General features: G+C 37.1%; 1 protein-coding gene across 5 annotated transcripts in view; it reads left to right on the plus strand.

Moving 5' to 3' along the window:
* The window catches only part of PHKB (phosphorylase kinase regulatory subunit beta), a 224,228-nt gene that overhangs the window by 181,587 nt on the left and 20,363 nt on the right, over positions 1–22,278 (plus strand). For 4 of the 5 annotated variants that reach the window (XM_007992231.3, XM_007992243.3, XM_007992234.3 and 1 more), the window contains 9 exons: positions 293–397; positions 1,728–1,810; positions 2,015–2,105; positions 10,921–10,982; positions 11,071–11,233; positions 12,388–12,469; positions 14,425–14,482; positions 16,709–16,799; positions 19,940–20,142. In XM_007992231.3, the coding sequence (XP_007990422.1) occupies positions 293–397; positions 1,728–1,810; positions 2,015–2,105; positions 10,921–10,982; positions 11,071–11,233; positions 12,388–12,469; positions 14,425–14,482; positions 16,709–16,799; positions 19,940–20,142 (938 nt within the window). Of the gene's footprint in view, positions 1–292; positions 398–1,727; positions 1,811–2,014; positions 2,106–10,920; positions 10,983–11,070; positions 11,234–12,387; positions 12,470–14,424; positions 14,483–15,645; positions 15,737–16,708; positions 16,800–19,939; positions 20,143–22,278 lie in introns of all 5 variants that reach the window. The other variant, XM_007992276.3, reaches the window with a different exon arrangement.

A 22,278-nucleotide genomic window follows, 5' to 3' on the forward strand; every position in this document is an offset into this window, starting at 1 on the left:
TTGCATAATATCGTGGAAGTCTTATCTAAGCTTTGTAAAATATCTAATTATAACGATATTTACTCACAGACTTTTTCTATCATATTAGAGGTAGACTGCTTTAAGTTTATTAGTATACTGATTCAATCAAGAAACTAAAATTTTTAAATATTATATGGATGTCACAAGCTATTAATTTATGTGCTTATTCAGAATTAAACATCAGTTTTTATTTTTATTGAGACTTATAGTACTGCACCTTTGCCTTTGGTATGTTCTTTAGTTATTTGTTTTAAAACTTTTTCCCTTACAGATTTATCGCATTTTAGGAAAGACTGTGGTTTGTTACCCGATTATTTTCGACCTAAGTGATTTCTACATGTCTCAGGATGTTTTCCTGCTGATAGATGACATAAAGGTAGCTTCGGAACACCTTTCTTAAAAATGGAATGACTTTGTTTCCACTGATTTTATCATATGTTACTATATTGAGTACTCCCAGATATCTGTGATACTAGGTTAACACAGTGTAAAGCATGACAGTAAAACCACCTGCATAGCTTTGGAGAGTGTAAATTACTTGCAGCACTGGCATAATAGATGACCTCTGTCTTATATACAGTTGTATGACTGCTCATTGTGCCTTTCTACAAATGAAATGAAAGGATACAATTCAGAAAAACAGGGGGACCTATTTTGAAAAATATGTTCATATGACAGTTTATCTCTTTTTGAACAAAAGGTAAATTAGCAAAATAATTTTATTCATGAAGAATATCCAGTAAAACCTCAACTAACTCATAACTCCATGAGTTAAAATCTTCACTCCCTTTTCTACTTACAGAGCAGAGAAGGTTAGAATCATGATTTAAAGCATGAAATTTGGAGCCTGACTTCATTTGTTAAAATCTTGGCTATGCCACTTGCCAGCTGTGTGTTCTTGGGCAAGTTACTTAACTCCTCTGTGCCTCGTTTTCCCATCTGTAAAACTGAATAATAATTAAGGGGTGTTCTGAGGATTAAATGAGTTAATATATTTAAAGTACTAAGAATAGTGCCTGGCATATGATGAAGTATTATATAAGTTTTTGATGTGATGATGATGATTATATTTAAGTCTTTGAGATGACTGATTGATTGACAGATAGATAGAGAGATAGATAGATAATTAGTCAAAGAACTCCCTCTACATTGCTAATGGTCTGTATAAATTCAGTCCAGTCTTCTCCACCTGCTGTAATATAAATCCCTAGTAATATGAAGTGAGTTAATCTTCTGAATGGCTGGCATGATTGTTCCCCCTGAGGCCATTCTTGAACTGTACATTTTAGGCTTTTTAAAAAAAGGAGGCCAAGCACGTTGGCTCATACCTGTAATCCCAGCACTTTGGGAGGCTGAGGCAGGTGGATCACTTGAGCCCAGGAATTCTAGACCAGCCTTGGCAGTCTCTAAATAAATAAACAGATAAATAGATTAAAATTTTTTAAAAGAGGGGAAAAAAAACATTAAAACAAATGTAGTGTGATTACTTTTAAGAATGAAGTTTGAAATCATTGAACTCCAAGTGGTGTTCAGCGTAACTTGCATGTACCCAGGGAACCTGCTAGAGCACTTCTACACCTAAGTAGTCTAAGTTATTCAGGGTTGGATTGTGAACTGTCTTGCTACATAAGAATTTTGTTGGCTCTTTGGTACTCATGGTTGAGCATCCTGTTCGTCTTAGATACTGTGTCATTCTGTTTTGACAGAATGCACTGCAGTTCATTAAACAATATTGGAAAATGCACGGACGTCCACTTTTCCTTGTTCTCATCCGGGAAGACAATATAAGGTAGGTTGATACAAGAAGTAAGGTGCAAGTATCTCACTGCCATGAACGCAGTGAGCCCTTGGGAAGAAAGGCCTCCTTGGATTTTTTTGTATACTTCTTAGTAGGTGGTAGAATACTTTGTATATATAAGGGGCACTTAGTATTAGATTATTAATTCACCATTCTGATGTTAATCTGTACATTTTGTTTATTTATATTTTTTAGAGGTAGCCGGTTCAACCCCATATTAGATATGCTGGCAGCTCTTAAAAAAGGAATAATTGGAGGAGTCAAAGTTCATGTGGATCGTCTACAGGTAGCCTTCTGATTTTCAGTGTGCTTCTATTTTCAGGACAGTTAATCTACAATACAGCTATGTTTCTTAATATATGTTCTATTTAAGGTTTTTGTCTTAAGGTTTTATTCTCTACCTATCTTCCTATTCCTATTGTCACCTTTCCAGTTTATCTGATCCCACGAAGTCAGATGCTTAAACACTTGCAGCGATTTCCTGTGCAGAATTTTAACTTCAGTAGCTCATCTCTAAAAGCTAGGTCCATAGTGGTGAAGTGACCTGCTTTATAACCTTGGGCTTTTAGGGGCAGACTGGCTGACCGTTGGTCCAGTGCTCTTTTTCCTGCTTTATACTAACATCCAACCTGGGAATAAACCTTGTTCCGTTCAGAACTTCACAGCATTATCTTCACAGCTCCTAAATTACAGAAACATTCTTTGGTTCACTGCTGGTCATAACAGCCTCTCTGTCCACAGTTCTCTCTTACTAAACACTCTTTGTGCTTCAGCCAATACAATAATTACTGTGTCTTGAATTTTGTGGGGTTCTGTCCCTCTGCTCACACCATTTTCTCTGCCTGGAATATCCTTCCTTCTTTCAGGGTTACTGGGCTTTGAGGTCTTACCAGACTTTAAGGGCAGCTCTACAAAATCATCCAGACCACAAACATACTTCTATTCTTCAACATGCTTTCGTGACCTTTAACTACTAAGATTGCGGTCTATTATATAGGCTTATATAATTTATTTCTGTAAAATAATAATGATTATTCCATGGGGTCTTTCACATAGTAGGTGCTCAATATTAAATAAGAAAGAGGAAAGTTTATAAAGAAAGACCTACATAGTGTTATAAATGGCATGTTTGCATACTCATTCACTAGTGATTGTATTTTGCATACTTGATTTTCACCTAGGCATTTATCTTTTTTCCTTTATTTTCTGTTGCTTTGTCTTTTTGTAACGCCTCCTGAGGCAATTTCTTTGATTTTTATCTTGCAGTTCTTCTATTGAGTTTTGCATGTTGGCTATCATGTTTTAAATTTTCATTTTTCATAGTATCCTGTCCTATGGATATTTCATGGATGTCATATTTTATCTTTTCTGAGGATATCACCTAGAGGTTTTTTTTTCTTCTTCAATTTTCCTTTCCTCTGCATTATGACTGTCAGGGGTTTTCCCTCAGTCTTTCATGTTGGAGGCATTTGTCAGATGTCCAGTATTTAGCTATTTATTAATTTTTAAAAGTGAAGGAGTAAAAAGTTCATGGGAAGCTGTGTGCTTGGGTACAAAGATTCTCTTTTTCTTTTGTTACTATTTCAGCTTTTGTTTTTGGTTCAGGGGGATACATATACCTGGGTATATGCATGATGCTGAGATTTGGGATGTAAGTGGTCCCATCATCCAGGTTCTAAGCACAGTTCCCAATAGTTTTTCATTCCTTGCCCTCCTTCCTCCCTCCCTGCTCTAGTGGTCTTTTTTTTTTTTTTTTTTTTTTTTTTTTTAAATACTGCCCCAGTATTAGGATTTGCTGGGTTGAATGGTAGTTCTGTTTTAAGTTCTCTGAGAAATCTCCAAACTGTTTTCCACAGTGGCTAAACTAGTTGACATTCCCACCAAACAGTGTATAAGCATTCCCTTTTCTCTACAGCCTCACCAGCATCTATTGTCTTTTGACTTTTTAATACTAGCCATTCTGACTAGTGTGAGATGGTGTCTCACTGTGAGTTGTTTTTTTGTGTGTGTATTTCTTTGTTTGTTGGTTTGTTTGTGAGACAGGGTCTCACTCTGTCACCCAGGTTGGAGTGCAGTAGAGTGCACAGCTCACTGTTCCCTCAACCACCCAAGCTCAAGGGACCCTCCCACCTCAGCCTCCCAAGTAGCTGGGACTACAGGTACATGCCGCCATGCCTGACTAATTTTTTAGTTTTTTGTAGAGACAGGGTCTTGCTGTGTTGCCCAGGCTGGTCTCAAACTCCTGGGCTCAAGTGATCCTCCTGCCTCTGCCTCCCGAAGTGCTAGGATTACAGGCATAAGTCACTGCACCCAACCTTATTGTGGCTTTGATTTGCATTTCTCTGATGCTTAGTGATATTGAGCTTTTTTTTTTTTTTTTTTTTTTTTTTTATGTTTCGTCCTGTGTTTAGGAGAAAGATTCTTGATGAATTCACTTACAAGGTGATCTGATGGCAAAAGCTCCTTTTTGTTGTAGAAAGCCTCAGATGCCAATATCTGGAATTCTTTTCTCTAAGGCTTTTCAGTCTACCCAGAAAGTACATCTCTAACATCATGACCAAAGGACATACACTTTGTTTCCATATCCTGAGAGCAGGGTGAAGGAAGGAAACCAGGGATCCCACTGTGAAGTATGCAGTCTTCAACCAAATCCACTGTTTAATCCTTGTATCTCCTGCTCTCCACTGTGCCTTATACTCTTGAGTACAGTGTTTTTAACCAGAGAAAAAGCCTTTTGTCTCTCAAAAATCAGGGAGCCGAAAGCAGATAGTAACTCCCTAAGTGTTCAGGGAATGGAAAGGAACTTTTGGACCCAGTCTTCCTACGTGGAATGTCCGTGAATCCCAGCAGTGTCTGGGTCTCAGGGTCCTGAGGCTCTTTCCTGTTATCTTTGTCCTAATGGATTTATACCTTAGTGGGTTTATACCTTACACTTTTTTTTCCACTATTATTTGAGGGATTTTAGGAAAAACAGGAGTTAAATATATATCTTGGGCATATTAACCAGAAATCTACTTTTGATTTTATACTTAAATGTCCCTTCCATTCCAGGATGTAGCTAGGCATTTTTCTATTCCTTTTAAGAAATAAGTGGGCCTATATGGAAAAGAAAAAAGACCTAGATAATTTTGAAGAGAAATATAAGATTTGAATAAATGATGGGCTATACCATATCCTTGGATAAAAAGACTGTTACAAAAATGTGAGTACCTCCTAAATTAGTCTACTAGTTCATTATAATCATGGTCATTTCAGTGGAGTAGAGCTTTTGGCAATTTCATATGGTTAAGGGCCCACCAGGGAAGAGGGATTTCAGTAAATACTTCAGACTTTCAGATGACTCTCTTGAAAAGCTATACCTTTGAGTAAAAGAGAATCAGAAATAGTTCACTCCTCACAAAGGGTAGTGGATAACATCCAGAACCTCAAAGTATTTCTACAAATATGTGCAATGTCTGTCTTTCATTCAAAATTATCAGGCATGCTAGGAGTGATCAACAACAGAGAGCCACCTACATTGGTTCAGATATTAGAGTTATTAGACATAGACGTCAAAATAACTATGATCAATGTGTTTAAGAAATTAGATAACAAGTTGGAGAATTTCATTAGAAACTTCAATAGTATATTAAAAAAGAATCAAATACAAATTCTAAATGAAAAATTCGGTCACCAAAATTGAGGTCAGTGAAACAGTGTAGTACTTATTCACTATAATTGATGGCAGAGGATAGGTAACTCAGAAAAACACCCCAGTATACACACAAGAACTTAAAATAATATGTGATCAAGGAAACAATGAATTAAGGTGGATGTATAGATTATTTAATATATAGTTTGGGGAAAATTAAGGAAGTTAGAGTATCACCTCACATCATACACCAAAATACATTTCAAGCGGATTACATGACTTAATTTTAAAAGATGTTTATTTTAAGAAGAAATCAAAATACTTTCAAGCTTTTATTTTGGGCATATCATAAGCTATCAGTTTTAGCCCTTAATGTTGACAAATTCTTAGTTTTGTGATGACTTCGAGTTGAAAATAATTTTACTTTACTTTGAAGTTTAATATTCTGCCATGTTGTGGAAAGTTTTCATTTTATTTGAAGAGTCATAGACAAATTATAAAGACAGTGCAAAATGCGGTGATTTTCTCTCAAGTTAATAAATTGAAGGTTTCTCCTTTTCTTTTTATTTTCTTTTGATGTCAAGCACAGCATAGCGTTTTAAAGTTAGAATGATATCCTTTTTAATCCTGCATCATCTGAAATTGGGAAACTTTTTGCTTATATATCCTTATACACAAAGCTCAAGTTGGTCAAGACCTTAAGATATTTCATCTAATCCCCTCCTTTTACAAACAGAACTAGAGCTCTTTGTAGGACAGTAACCGTCTGTAGTCCTAAGACTAGTTACTGCAGATAGGAATAGAATTCATGGTTTCCCATTCCTAGTTCACTACTTTTTATACTCAAGCACCTGAACTTTCATCACTTTCTTTTCAGCAGCAGAGTTTAATGTCTACTACCTATCTCATTTTCCCATTTTTAGTTGTGTTTCAGAAATTATAGGAGAAAGAGGTCAGTAGTTTTGTCATGATTCAAATAATTTTACTTTTTTTTTTTTTGAAACAGAGTCTCACTCTGTCACCCAGGCTGGAGCACAGGGGCGCGATCTTGGCTCACTGCAACCTCCACCTCCTAGGTTCAAGCGATTCTCCTTCTTCAGCCTACCAAGTAGCTGGGACTACAGGCATGTGCCACCACACCCGGCTAATTTTTTGTATTTTAGTAGAGATGGGGTTTCACCGTGTTAGCCAGGATGGTCTCGATCTCCTGACCTCATGATCCACCCGTCTCAGCCTCCCAAAGTGCTAGGATTACAGGCATGAGCCACTGGGCCTGGCTGAGTTTTACCTTTTTTAAAAAATGTAAATGGAAGTTTACCATTTGTGTTTTTACTTTTTCCTTCTTTTATTTAAATTAAAAATATTTATCAAAAGCAAAATGTAAGTACATAACTGTTCTAGACTTATAGTCATCAGTAGCCCAAAATGTCAATGATATTTTTGAAGGTCTTCTGAATTTAAATATGTACTTTGCCATCTCTAAAAATTGTGGTAAAACCTACATAACATAAAATTTGCAGTCTTAATCATTTTTAAGTGTCCAGTTTAGTGGTGTTAACTACATTCACCTTGTTGTGCAAACAATCTCTAGAACTGTTTTCACCTTGCAAAACTCAAACTCTATACTTATAAACAACAGTTCCTCATTCTCCCCACACTCCAACCTTCTTTTTTTTTTACTAATATCATCAATGAAAATGGCATCTATATGCTCCTCTTGGGTTTTATTTCAAATCCTTTCAAATTTCCGTATCCCCTGATCCAGTTTTACTCATTACTAGGATCCCAGCCTCTTCTCCCAGCCCCATTACCCAGGACATCTCTCCATGCAGTTTGTTGCTAGCCATGCTTTCCATGCCCCAAATAGACTTGGTTTCCAAATCTCTAAATGTAATTGGAGTTTTATGACCTCATGCCATGATGGTATTTTAGAGTTGCCTTTTCTTTTTTTCTTTCTATGTCATACTTTAATTTTACAGCTTAGGTGAATGTTTCGTCTTTAGTGAAGCCTCCGAAACTGGAATTAATTTCTCCTTTCATTGTCCTTCTATGACATTTTGCTTGAATGTTTACTATAGCTCTTGTTTCATTTTATGTTTAGCTAGTTTCTTCTGCCTGCCTTGCTCTGTGGTTTGTAATCTTTTTCAGCTCAAGGTTCACTCATCTCTGCATCCCCAGAGTACTCTCCTCACTACTGTTATCTGTGGGAAATATTTAAATATTCCCTCATTGATTCAACAAATATTTATTGTGCTCCGACTGTAGGCACTAGGGATGTAATGATGAATATGATACACAAGGTTTTTGACCACGTAGGACTTAAATTCTAAAGGGAAAGCCCAACAGAAAACAAAGGTAGGTTGGGAGAGTGATGGGTAGGAATGCAGTCTTGGGTAGGATGGTCTGTTGGAAAGGACCTGGTGGGATATAATTGAGTGTTTTAAATATTATATTGCATTTGACACATACAGTATTATTTAATTACCATCAGAAATAGAATACTAATGCCTAGCAAATTTGTTAAGTTTGCTTTTTCCAATACTAAGATAGGAGCTTCTACAACCAACTGAATTTTTTTTAATCAAAAGCCCCATAGATTATTAATGGAATTTAGCATTTGTCTATTAACTCAGAGTAAATATTTATTTTATGGGCTGAATTAGAATATAAGGGTGAGTAGGCTAATAAAATGGAAATTATTAAATACAATTTTTTTCTGTTTCAGCATTAGCTATAAGCTTTAAGAATTAAGTAATTCTTGACTCTCTCTTGTCTCTCATACCCTGTGTTACAATTTATTATTAAATCCTGTTGTCTCTATCCTCAAATTGTATCCAGAATCTAACCACTTCCCATCACCTTCAGTGCTATTATCATGGTCCAAGCTACCATTATCCCTCACCTAGGTTTTTACAGTCATCTCCTAAATTCCAACTAGACATAAGACAGCCTGTTCATGCTCTACCTGGTCATAGGCAGTTTATGTCATATATCATAAGCCTCCAATGATTTCCTCTCTCACACAAACTGGAAACCACTGTTCTTCAAATGGTCTATGTGCTCTCCATGGTCTGGACCTACATCTCTTATTTCATTTCCTACCGGCTGTCCCATCTACTCTATTTCAACCACATTTTCCTCCTTACTGCTCGCAAAGACACTAAGCATGTTCCTGCCTCAGGACCTTTGCACTTACCACTCCCAGCCCCGTACACTCTTCCCCCAGATCCATATCATTGACTATAGTCCTTTCTTCAGTTTCTGATTACATGTTACTTTATTAGAGAAATCCTTTCTGATCACCTATATGAAATAGCTAACAACCCTCATCCTACTCCCCTGCCCTGGTACTCCCCATCCCCTACCTTTCTTATTTCTACTTTGCACTTATCACCATCTGACATAATAAATACATATATGTAGTAATAATATATATTATAATTATTATATACGTGGAGTCATATGCCACAAAACAGCATTTTAGTTAATGATGGACCATGTATACAGTGGAGGTCTCGTAAGATTTTAATATTGTATTTTTACTGTACCTTTTCTATCTTTAGATACACAAATACTTACCATCATATTACAGTTGCCTACAGTATTCAGTACATGTTTGTAGCCTAAGAGCAATAGGCTGTGCCATATAGCTTAGTGCTTAGTAGGCTATACCACAGTTTGTGTAAGTACACTCTATGGGTGTTCACACAACAACAAGATTGCCTAATGATGCATTTCTCAGAATGTATCTTGGTCATTAAGCGATGCATGACTGTGTGTGTGTGTATATAGCTTTTTTATTGTCTATCCGCTACACATACCTTTAAGAACAGTTTCAAGAAGGCAAGAATGTTACGTGTTTTGTTCATGCTGTATCCTCAATACCTAACATAGTACCTAGTAGGCCTTCAATAAATATTTGTCTAACAAATTATTTAACTGAATAGCAAGATGTATACATGCTAGCCTACATATTAGGAAATATCATTCGATGAACCTGCCTAGGCACAGACCCTGCTCTTAGGGAACTTACTGTTCCAGAGTGACCTGACTATAGCCAGGCTAGTAAAAATGTGCAGATCAACTGCATAGTCGACCTTTCTCACTCAAACTCAAGGAAACTTTATTATGATTGCTATTAATATGTCCATCCTGTCATCTGTAAAGGGACATTTGTTGATCTACTTTGTTTATGAGTTTCCACTAGAGGAGAAGGCACTACTACTCTGGGTAGTTAGCCAACAAAAGCAACATTCCCAGTGTCCTGTTTCTTCACATTTGAGATGAACAGTGAGAAAATAGAGAAAATAATATATGTTATAAATATTGTATAAATATGTAATAAATATTGCCTTATTTTTAAGTAATAATTTATGCCTTGTTTTTTATGAGTACATTTCTCAATTTTCTCTGACAATTCATCAGATAATTAGAAGTGACACATAATGTTAAAAATCATTGTAGGTTTATCATTCATTTATACTGTTCATACTGTTCACCGTGAACCACTGACAAACACAAACAATGTTTCAGTTCAGACTCATTTAGTTTGTTCAGCCTATAATCAGAAACTAATGGAAAATAAAATGACCAAATATGGGTAGCCATACGCCAGAATGTAGAGAAGCATTGGCCTGGATAACCGATACCTTCATGTTCCTGAAAAAAATGGAGTCTTGTCAGTATCCTATCATTGGATGACTCAGAAATACATTACAGTAGCAGAATCCAAAGTGCAATTTCACATCTTTTCCCAAAACAATTTTAGTATTTTATGTGTTTTCTAATTTGGATATTTTATTTTACTTTATTTATTTTCTGAGACGGGAGTCTCGCTCCGCCAGGCCAGAGTACAGTGGTGCGATCTTGGGTCACTACAACCTCCACCTTCTGTGTTCAAGTGATTCTCCTGCCTCAGCCTCCCAAGTAGTTGGGACTACAGGCACATGCCACCACACCGAGCTGATTTTTGTATTTTTAGTAGAGTTGGGGTTTCACCAGGATGGCCAGGATGGTCTTGATCTCTTGACCTCATGATCCGCCCGCCTTGGCCCCACAAAGTGCTGGGATTACAGGCATGAACCACTGCCCCCCAGTCAGAAATGCAAATTTTTTTTAGCATTTTAATGGTTACTGAATTATTTTAATTCCAGCTTAAAAGTAAATGCCTGCAATTCTAAGAACAGAGAGTTCATCTCATGTTGACCTATTTATAATGACTCATAAACTTGTAACTTGATGTGTATATTCTATTTAAGGGGTTTGTGTGTGTGTGTGTGTGTGTGTGTGTGTGTGTGTGTAGAAACCTGTGTGATTTTCGAATGTTCATTTAAGAATTACTTCAGAATTGTATATATTTTTAAGCAATTTTTTGAAGTATTACTTAATTACAGAAAGGTATGCACACAGGCCATAAGAGTATGGCTTCATGTATCTAAGAGTTTCTAATCCTTTTTTGATCACGTTTCAGACCCTAATATCTGGAGCTGTAGTAGAACAACTTGATTTCCTACGAATCAGTGACACAGAAGAGTAAGTCCCTTTGGGTTATTTCATTTTGAGTTTTTTGAAATTACATTAGAAAAGTAGAAAATATGAAACCTTTTCTTTTACTTTCTAGGCTTCCAGAATTTAAGAGTTTTGAGGAACTAGAACCTCCCAAACATTCAAAAGTCAAACGTCAAAGCAGCACCTCTAGTGCTCCTGAACTGGGACAGCAGCCGGATGTCAACATTAGTGAATGGAAGGACAAACCCACCCACGAAATTCTTCAAAAACTGAATGTGAGACAGATGCAGTTCCCTCATGGCCCTTGGTTGCTGGGGCAGAGGCTCCCAGACTCAGACCATATGTCTTTTTGTCCTCTCAGTGAAGGTAGCAATTAATCTGGAGGTGGATGACTTGTCTACACCCAGGGCAATCATGAGAAGTTGTTATCTTGGTCTAACATCTGCATAGATATCTTTAAAAATGCTTAAGAATTGCAGGTGAATATTTGTCTTGGATACACAAGTATGGTATGAGCCATTAAAGAAGTCAATGATAGTTGCCTGTGGGTTCTCCAGATTTCTCTTTCAGAGCCCTCTTTCTTCCTTTTTGCCCCCATCTTGTCTCCTGCCCCAGTGTTTAGGTGTAATGCTTGCTTTAGGTCAGTCCTGTCACTGAGTAAAGCAGTCCTTTCACTGCATTCATACAAATATTTTAGCAAATGAATATTTATCTTTCCTAAGGTTACTTATGTTTCAGAAGAGTAAGGGTGGATAGGGTGTAGTACTGATTCAAGGAAACGAAATTCTCCCAGTAGAGCAATAAACACTGTGACGTTTTGTTTGGGGCATACAAATTTGAGCATGTAGACCAAATATATATCCTTCCAGATGTGACCAATTCTTGTTGATGGATATTGTATAGATCTAAATAAGCATGACTAAGATATAATATGGCATAAAGCACATAGCACAGTGCCCTAATATGTAATAAACACTCTAAACAAGTCCCCTCCTATCATCTATCTCTTCACAACAGTTTGCTAGCAACGTGGTCTCCCATTTACCAATAAGAAGAATCAAGAAGGGAGTGGTTAAATGACCTGGCCAAGTCTCTCAGAGAGTGGCAAAATTAGTATTATTGCTTGTAGATAAAATATTTTCTGTTCATTGCTTATCTTGTTTTCTGGCAAATTTAATTATTAAATCCTACCACCCCAGGAATCCAGCTTGTCACTTGTCTACCCTCTATCTCTAAGATATCTAAGATAAGTATGAATTGCTGTATAATGTCATCTTATGCTTTATATTATATCAATGACAGTTTATCTTTCCTCAGTTCATAGTAAAGTATTTCTTCTCTGCATCATGTGGTTTTGTGATTAGTTACCCTCTGTGGTAACTCCTGTACCCATTTCATTTCAGTTCCTCACCGTGATTTATATTTTCAGGATTGCAGTTGTCTGGCTAGCCAAGCCATCCTGCTGGGTATACTGCTCAAAAGAGAAGGCCCCAACTTCATCACAAAGGAAGGTAAGAGTGCATGTCTAAGAGAACATTTTAAATAAGAGGACCGCTGTAGCCTTGAACATATATCAAATATGCATAAGCTATCCACTAAAATGTTGCAAGTTATTTCCCCCTTCATTAAACCTTCTTTTTCACTTTTGAATGGAAAATGTTCATTCATACCCCCTAAAGTGGAGGAGACTGATGTATGAACCCCTAACTGGCTTTCATGCAGTGATGCTTGATTGTTTCTCTGATTATCTGAAAAGTATTGGAGCTTGGATTGTACCTGTGATTGTTAACCTCTGATGAATTCCATAGTTATTTATTGACAGTTTCTATTTCCAGTTTTATCTTCTCTAATTTTTCAAGAATAACATCGAATTGTTATGTCTATAAAAATTAGCTTCCTCAAGATAGCGCCACTGCACTCCAGCCTGGGTGACAGAGCGAGACTCCGTCTCAAAAAAAAAAAAAATTAGCTCCCTCATGATCTGCAGCAGCCATTTGGAATGGAACATGGCATTTAATAGAATTGTGCTCTGAAGATGGTTAATAAAAATAAATCATTTGTAATTATATCTATGTGCACTCTGCATTAAGGATGAAACCCAGTTATCCCCCAGATTCACACTTGCATGTGGAGTCACCACTGTAAGGAATCTTTAAGTTCTCCACCATGGTCCACTTCTGACATTTTGTAATACAGAATAATGCAGAATACAGTTCAAGTACTTAATGTCTAGCTATTCAAAAATCTTTGGCTTATTTGAAAGTACTCTGTTAAGAGGTGTGTGTTGATATGGTTAGAACTGAAAAACAGCAGTGGAATTAATAATACATATAGTTCTGGTAATTAACCGAGCATAGTTATTTATTCAAATGAGATCTACTTAGTTTTTGCCTTATTATAGCTAAGAGATAACCTTCTTGAGTATTATATATGTGAATTGAATCGTTTTCCATTTCTTAGCTTGTTAAAGGCAGAGGAACTTTTAGCAAATTTCAAACAGAATCTTGCATATGTCTAATTAGTCTTAAAACTGTAAGTATAAGCAGAATCTCAGTTGTATTTAGGACATTCACTGAAATTTGCACTTTATCTAAAACAGTAGGATTTTTAAAAATCAAACATTTCATTAGAAACCTAGAATTCAGAATGGCTGTTTTTTTTATTGAAAAGTTTTAATGCTTTTAAATAAAAGAAAATGTATATAAAATAGTTTATAATGAAAATGCTAAGGGAATGATTTTTTAAACCATTTTTATAAACTTGAGAGTAATATTCATTAAATGTTTTAAATCTATAAAACCTTATGTGAAACATTGAAAATCATATGCATCTACAGAATCCGAATATAATTTTATCTAATTTGTTAAAAGGCTATAAAAAGTTTAAAGTAAAATGTTAAAGATCTTGTTCTTTATCTTTGTTTTGTTTTGGTGCTCTTTCCTGTCACATTGTGATTTTACGGACAAAATCGTGGCCAAATAATGAAACCCACTGGTGTCTTTTGAGCAGTAGCATATGTTGGAATGATCATAGCCCCATGTACATAACAAGGCCTCAGTAAAGTTTTATTGAACAAATAAATGAAAAGTCATATATATTAGAGTCTACAGTATTTGTTCAATTGCTAATTATTTTACTATATTCTCTTTTCCTCTTTTCTGCAGTAAATTAAAATAGCATTTGTATTGTTAAAAGTTTAGATTGCATATTAATTAGGAAAATAGTTGAATTTCAAGAAATAAAGTACCAAAATTATATACTCAGACTAAATAGTATCAAGTGCTGGAGATAGTCACACTCTATATATTTGAGTTACATATTTAAATATGTCAGTTCAGAACATTAATGAATCGATGTATCAACTCTAGTGAAGCACAGTGAAAATTTGAGTACTTTTAAGAGGAATAAATGTGATGCATTTAATTAAAAGTTTTGTTCAACAAAGACTCTATTATCCAATGTCTAGGTACCGTTTCTGATCACATTGAGAGAGTCTATAGAAGAGCTGGCAGCAAAAAACTTTGGTTTGTATTAGTGTCCTTGTTGTTACGTTTTATTTTTGTGTTGTCATATTCGATAGCCTAAAGAAAATGGACCAGTCTTAAAGATGGTTATTCATCCTAATTTTTACTTTGAACCTCCAAAGTTACAGCACTTCCTAAGAATGTGCCTATGTAGCATGTCTCTCCCCGCACCTCCTCCACCAAAATTCTGAAAACAAAGACACTGTAGGGATTGAACCTGAAGAGTATTCACTGGAATGATATGCTAAGAATTCTTTCCTACTCTACACCTTCTCTGCCCCAGCAAGGTGCTTTAAGTTCTGTTTTTTAATTTAGGCAACCTGTTCTGCCATTATAGAAGGCCATGAAAAGAGACCAGTGATTTATCTAATCACAAGCAAAAATAATATACTGAGAAGGCTATTCTCTTGTCACTTAAGTTGAATGAATCCCAGTGATTGTAGCTGCTTCATGAAAAATAACCAATTTGTTCTACAGAGGTAGTCTCTTCCCAGAGACTGAAAAAAAAAGAAGTAGGAAAGTTTAAATAAATAAAGTTGTTTAAATTCACAATTGAGTAGGAATGCCTAAATGCATGGCCCTCTGCATTTTGATGTAATTCTACAGAAATGTTTTACTAGCTGAATCTAACAAATATTGAAAGTCAAAGTGTATGTATAGATATATATACACACGCACACATTTTTTAATGATACGTTATCCACTTAAAAAAAAAAAAAGTCTCAGGAATGTCATAAGAAACTCCCTTAACCTCAATGAGCCTCAGGTTTCTAATCCCTAAAATAAGGGGATTAGACGAAACAATCTCTTAGAATATTTCAATTATATTTTTATCATAAATATACCATTCCTCCTCAGAAGAAATAATGTAATAATCCTATAGTTAAATCTTTCAAATTTTCACTGTAAATTCTTAGTACAGTAAGACATCAAGCCAGTAAGTGATAGTTCTGGTAAACTTTCTTAGCCAGTAAGTTTCAAGTGTGGTCTATAGTCTTATTTTTGATTAAGCACATCTGTTCTTGCTTTATGTATTACACTTTATGCATTTTAGATAAATCATCAGCTAGCAAACATTTAGAATGCTGACTGTTATGTTTGGAAGAACTGGAAGTTGTATTTACTCTATTTTCCCTTTTATGGCTTTCCACTGACACACCCAGGTTGGCGGTGCGCTACGGGGCTGCATTTACCCAGAAATTTTCTTCCTCTATAGCCCCACACATTACTACTTTTCTGGTACATGGGAAACAGGTAACATGCACAGAATTTGAAAACCCAAGCTGCTTGAAATGTGTGGGCTTATTTGCACTCTGAAGGTTAAACATGTCTTTTGGTCTTAGAGTGTGTGGGTGAAAGCTTCTCTAGAAGTAGGAAGTGTTTGTTTCACTAACTTTATTAGTTATTGACTGAATTTTCTTTTAGTCATCTATGTTGAAATTAAGAAATATAAATGTTTTTTATAAGTCAGCTTCTGTGGATATCCTGAAATACCTAAAGATTGCAGCCAGTTTCAAACCTACATTTTTATTTTACTTTTTCTATCTAAAAGTTCCACGTGAATTTTTACTTTTGAGGGAAAAAATTATCTGATGTATTGCATGTGCTGTACTTTAAAAAAAAAAAAATCTGTTCTCCCTAGGTTCTAAGACTTTTGCAGTAATATAAAAATAGCAGTGTGAATTTCTTCCCCCAACATTATGACTTTATCATGAAAAAGAAATACTGGTATTTCATTGTAGCACTTTCTAAAATTCAGTACTAAGTGAATCCTCTAATCCAGAGATTTGGTTATCTAGGCACCAAAAGAAACATGACTTAGAATGGTTATAGAAATAGGTCACATGTACTAGTGACAGATTTAGTAATGAACTTGTTAATGCAAAATCAGAATATCCTCTTGATTCCTCCTATACACCCTCCCTCCCTAATCAAAATAATAACTAGGTTTTCTTTTTTTGCTTTTTAAATCGATAGTGTCATCAGTAATATTTTTGTCACAGCTTGGCGGCAGGGATGAGGTGGAGGGATCCCTCCCTATTTCTGAATGGTCCTGCAGTCTGGGAAATTTCAGCTGTTAGGTTCAATGTCCTGGGCAGTGTTTCCTCCAAATGATGATGTGAGGATTCAACCGTGTATATTTTAAAGATTACCCAGTCAGGGCCCAATGCATTCCTCATATTTTAGATTTGTGAACATCTGGCCTGCTCTCTTCTTTGCCCCCAGGTCGGTTGTACGCCGTGCAGCAAGTCTTTTAAGTAAAGTAGTGGACAGCCTGGCCCCATCCATTACTAATGTTTTAGTGCAGGGCAAACAGGTAAGTATTTACTTTTCAGATACTTATTTGGTCCCAGTGGCAAAGATTTCTGGCTAGGACCCTTACTTTTAAGTCTGGCAAGCCTCAGTGTCATAGGCCTCTCACTTTCAGATTTATAAGGGCTCAGGCATTGCTACGAAAGTCTCCTTCCCCAAGCAAAATCTAGTCAGAAAGATATTAAATAGGCCTTCCCCTTTTCCTGCTGCACCTTAGAGCTGTAATCTTCAACTCCTGTGTTGAGATCAATGCAGATGCTAATGTAGAAAATGGACCAATAACTACTAAAGTACTCCAGACAGGTTTCGGATAGGCAGAGCAGAGGTATTCCCTTCCGCTCCACATAAAATCTTCCTCCTTAGACAGCATGGTGTTCGTGCCAGTCAGGGTCTCTGCATGCCAGTGCTGCTCCCCAGATCCCCTGCCCCAGGCCATCTCTAACCCCAGCTCCTCCCCATTCACCAGGGCCAGCTCTGTCACCTCCTCCTCACGGAGCCATCTCCTGTTAGCAGTGGTCTCTCTCTCTGGATTCTCACAATAGGTCTGTGACAATTCCCACAATCTGCCCTGGGTCCCAGTTCATTTGAATGTGTGTCTCTCACCTCATGGTAGGCTGTGAGCCCCCAGGGGTCAGAGTCTGAGTCTTGTCCAGTACACATCCCAGTGTGCCCAGCATGGGGCCTTGCTTGGAAAAAGCACTTGGTGAATGTGGGTTGAATTGAGCCTGTGCATGTGGGGTGTGGCTGCTTATTTTCTGTTTTGTTTTTTATAAGCTCTAATTTACCTGGCTGAATCATCCTTTGATTAGAATGAAAACCTGTTCACTTACTCTCCATCTCTTCTCTGTGAATATATGTGCTTTATTGTGTTTTCCTGAGAGTTAATCTGGGGATACAATAAGCTTTAGTAATATGAAGTACTTTAACGCTCTTCAGTGGAATCAACCCATTGGTCATATTTCAGGGCTCTTAATTCATTAAGATTAAAATTATTCATCCTTATATTTAGCTTTTGAAATATTAGAATAATAAGCTATTTATTGTTTCATGTAATATTTAATAATTAAAAATAATTGTACTAATAAAAGATTCCTGCTGGGCATGGTGGCTGACACCTGTAATTCAAACACTTTGGGGGCCAAGGCGGGAGGATCACTTGAGGCCAGGAATTCAAGACCAGCCTGAGCACATAGCAAGACCCTATCTCTGCAAAAAAAAAAAAAATAGCTGGGCCTAATGGCACATGCCTTTGGTCTCAGTGCCTTGGGAAGCTGAGGTAGGAGGATTGCTTGAGCCAAGAGTTTGAGGCTGTAGTGAGCCGTGATCATTCCATTGCACTTCAGCCTGGGCAACAGAGCAATACCCTGTCGTTTAAAAAAATTAAAAAGAAAAAATACAAAAAATCCTAAGAAAAAGTTAAATCACTTCATATATGTTATTTTTTCCAAATTGTTGAGAGGTAGATTTTTTATCCCTGTTTGTTGGCTAAAACAGACCAAAATACAGGAAGTAACTTATCTAGTGCCTTTTCTCACCAGAATTCTTGCCTCCAGCGACAGTCTCATATTTTTGCCCTGAACCAAGCCACCTCTGAAAGAAAGTTAAACAGGCTTTGAGAAGATATTTTTCCTTGGATTTTAGATCCTTGTAGCATATCTGAAAAGAGAGTTAACTCTGCATATGAACATTCAGAAACTTTTGGAGATATTCAAGGTCATCGGCACCTGACACTGGGAGAAAGGGTGGGTTAGGGTTGGTCCTGTCCAACTACACAATATCTAAAGGGAGCTTGCAGCCTGTGGTCCTGAGATTCTGCTCCCACATTCTGGAAGCCTCAGAGCCTGCCCTAAGGTTGTGCCTGGACCATTGCTCATCACACTAGTATGTCTCCCAGGATAAATCACTTACAGAGCTGGGCAAGACTTGGAGGCCAGTAGCTCAGCTTCATTACCAGAGGCATGAAGTCCATTCTCTGACCGCACCTTACTACTTTACAATAAAGAAGTAAGAACAGAGCATTCAGAATTTTCTGAGTGCCCTAAGCACTGAAGTAATATTGTTTCTGCCAAGCACATTCAGATCACCTCAAGCTCTGTGGAATGAAATCATGGCTTAGTCATCATTGCTTCCAGAGGCAATGATGTGCCTTCTGTTTGTTTTCTTCTTTACACACTGACATATTAATGAAAGTATTCACACTCAGACTAACTGGTTCATGCCACTTGTGATATAATAAACCAGCAGTTCGCAGTTTTCACTCCATTATAAAATTGAGGTAATAGACTCCATGTTCTGCTCTCTTCCCTCATCTCTGTGGCCTTTGATATGCTATTCTTTTTTCCTGCCTTTTATGATAGCATACTGTACATGGAAAAGAGATGGGAAGGGGTACTCAGGGAGAAGGGTGGCCTGCAGAGTCCCCTGGGAGCAGAATGCCAGGGATAGAGGAGAGAGAGAGACCAGCCTATTCCCCTTGCCAGCTTCAGCAGCATTCTGCTCAGAGTTTTTTTTGGCCATTTCGCTCTGTGCTCTCTGGTGTCCCAGGCTGTGAACAGCCTGTTCCTTCCCCTCCACAGGTGAGAGATCTGTCACCACATATTTTAACCCTCACCAGGCACCTTGCATTATGCCTGGAAAAATGAGGACAACACAGGAACTGGGTGGCGTCACACCTGCCTTTGAAGCGTTGTAGTGTTGTTGAGGCAAAAGAATCTGCCTGAGAAACTATAAAAGAATCAAAAAGTGTATCTCTCAAATACCAAATTGTGTAGACTGTGCAGTAAAGTGAAACTCTTTAACCTATTCTGGTTTCTCTGGGGAGTTTCTAGTGCTAAAGTCATTCAGAATAATTTTAACTTATTAGTTATTTATATTCCTCCCTGCTTTTATCCACTCACCTCCACTCCCCTAACTGGAACCCTCACCTGCCCTTATATTTGAGACTAGACTGTGAACCATCATGATTTCCAGTGGGAGTCACGCTTTGAAAGCCATTTTAATAAACAGCAGGAACAGTTATTCTGCCTAATTCCCTAGCTTATATAGAGTAATTTCAGCCTGCCAGTCATCCTGAGCCTTGAGGTTTTTTTATTTTTATCTTTTAGTAGCTAGGAGAATTTTACAATAAAATTCTGTCACTCGTAGGTAACTCTGGGTGCCTTTGGGCATGAAGAAGAAGTTATCTCTAATCCTTTGTCTCCAAGAGTGATTAAAAACATCATCTATTATAAGTGTAACACCCATGATGAGAGGGAAGCGGTCATTCAGCAAGAACTGGTCATCCATATTGGCTGGATCATCTCCAATAACCCTGAGTTATTCAGTGGCATGCTGAAAATACGAATCGGGTGAGTGAAGTCCTTTGCATTTGCATAAAGAGAATTGTTCAAGTTGTCCTCTAACAGACCCAGCCTCTCCAAGTGAAGCAATGTTCCTGGTGTCTGGTGAGTATTCAGCAAAGTGCACCTGTTCTCTAAGCCATGCAGGCAATATCTGGGGGTATGCAAAATAAATGCTACTAGCCTGAAAGAATCCTTAACATTTATTTCATGCCTGAATTAGATATAGTGAAGTAACTCTGTTGTCTGGTAAAATCAAACCCCAGAAATTTCAACAGCTGTGTCATGTAAAACACTAAGCACAGTACTTGCAAAAATTCCTAGAAATAAAATGAATAGGCCTTAAGAGAGGAATGATTTTCAGTAAAACTGTCAGGAGGACACATTCAGATAAAAATTTGGTCCTTTTAAGAATATTCTATACCCATTTTCTACCAAAATCTAACTATTGATTTTTAATATTGTTGTTCTTGGAGAAGAAATCAAAAGTAAGGCTCTGATGATCTTGAATATTCGTAATCAAGAATTTTATGAGGCAGCATGTGTAGGAAAAGTTAACCAGGCTCTGGGATTCAGCAGAACTGAGTTCAAGTTCCGACTGCCATTGTCATCTCAGTAACCTCGGATAAATGACTGAACCTCTCTAGCCTCGCTTTAATACCAGTTTCTTTGTTTTATATGAAAATGAAATGAGATATGTTTTAAAAGTCTATGACAAGCTAAGAAAGTATAAATGTTTCTTTTTTAAATACATTTTTGATTGTATAAGTATCATGTGAGTATGTCCTGATTGTAAAAGAGCCCAATGGTATCTGAGCTTATAATGTAATCTAACATGTGGCCAACTTTGGAGGGTGTTTCTCAAGTGTTTGAAAAGAATATACATTCTCTGTTGGATGCAAACATACATGTATGTGTATGAGTGTGAAATAAGTGCTAACTGTAAAATTGAAGTTTTATTATCTTTACTATCTGTATTTGATAATTGACTGCTGATAAAAGTCTTAATTTCTCATTACAATTGTGGTTATATCAATTTCTCCTTGCATTTTTATTTTTATCAGTTTCACTTTATGTAGTTTTTTGTTTTTTGAGATGGAGTCTCATTCTATCAGACAGGCTAGAGTGCAGTGGTGCGATCTCAGCTCACTGCAACTGCCACTTCCCAGGTTCAAGCAGTCCTCCCACCTCAGCCTCCCAAGTGGCTGGGATTACAAGCATGTGCCACCACACCCAGCTAATTTTGTATTTTCAGTAGAGACAGGGTTTCACCATGTTGGCCAGGCTGGTCTTGAACTCCATACCTTTAGTGATCTGCCCGCCTCAGCCTCCCAAAATGCTGGGATTACAGGCGTGAGCCACCTCACCTGACCACTTTATGTAGTTTAAAACTTTGGTTTTGTCCATGTCACTTCATAACTTTTACCAATATATCTTCATGTCATTGATTACTTTTCAACTTTTTTTTGAACTTCAAACATTTACAAGAATACAGAGACTGATATAATAAAGACTTACGTGCCCGTACTATCACCCAGCCTCAACAATACTATCATCTGGTCCGTCTTACTTCACCCATACCCTCATCTACTACCCACCTGTCCCCACAGTACCCTGTCAGTTTTGAAAGGCAAATCCATATCTTCTAATCTGTAAATACTTAAATTTGTATCTCAAAAACATAAGAACTTCTTCAAAACATAAACGCGGTACTGTTACCATGCATAAAAAACAATTGAATTATGTTTGTCAAATATTACTGCCATACCTTTCTCCATCTGTCATTAGAAGGGTTGGGGAGCATGAACTCTGCATCACTCACACTAGTGACTAGTTCCAAATCCTGGTTCTTGGCCCATGATCTTGGGAAAGTTATCTAATTTTGCAGAATTTCAAGCAGCTTGTGTGTAAACTTACAGAGTTTTTGTGAGGATTATCTGAGATAACCCAAAGGGCAAGCACCTAGAAAATGGGCCCTCAGCAAACATTAGATCTCTTCCTCTGAACATAAGAAAGGAGAACTCATTTGCCTGGGATAGTCACTTAAGTTACTGGCAGAAATGGGAATAAAATTCAAGGCTTTCCACTTGTAACTCTCAAATTAGTGGTATCCAGAGAGCTGCATTCAGTGGCAGGGGTGGTTTT

This window comes from Chlorocebus sabaeus, chromosome 5 (genome assembly GCF_047675955.1).
Source record: "Chlorocebus sabaeus isolate Y175 chromosome 5, mChlSab1.0.hap1, whole genome shotgun sequence".
In the NCBI taxonomy this organism is placed as follows: Eukaryota; Metazoa; Chordata; class Mammalia; order Primates; family Cercopithecidae; genus Chlorocebus; species Chlorocebus sabaeus.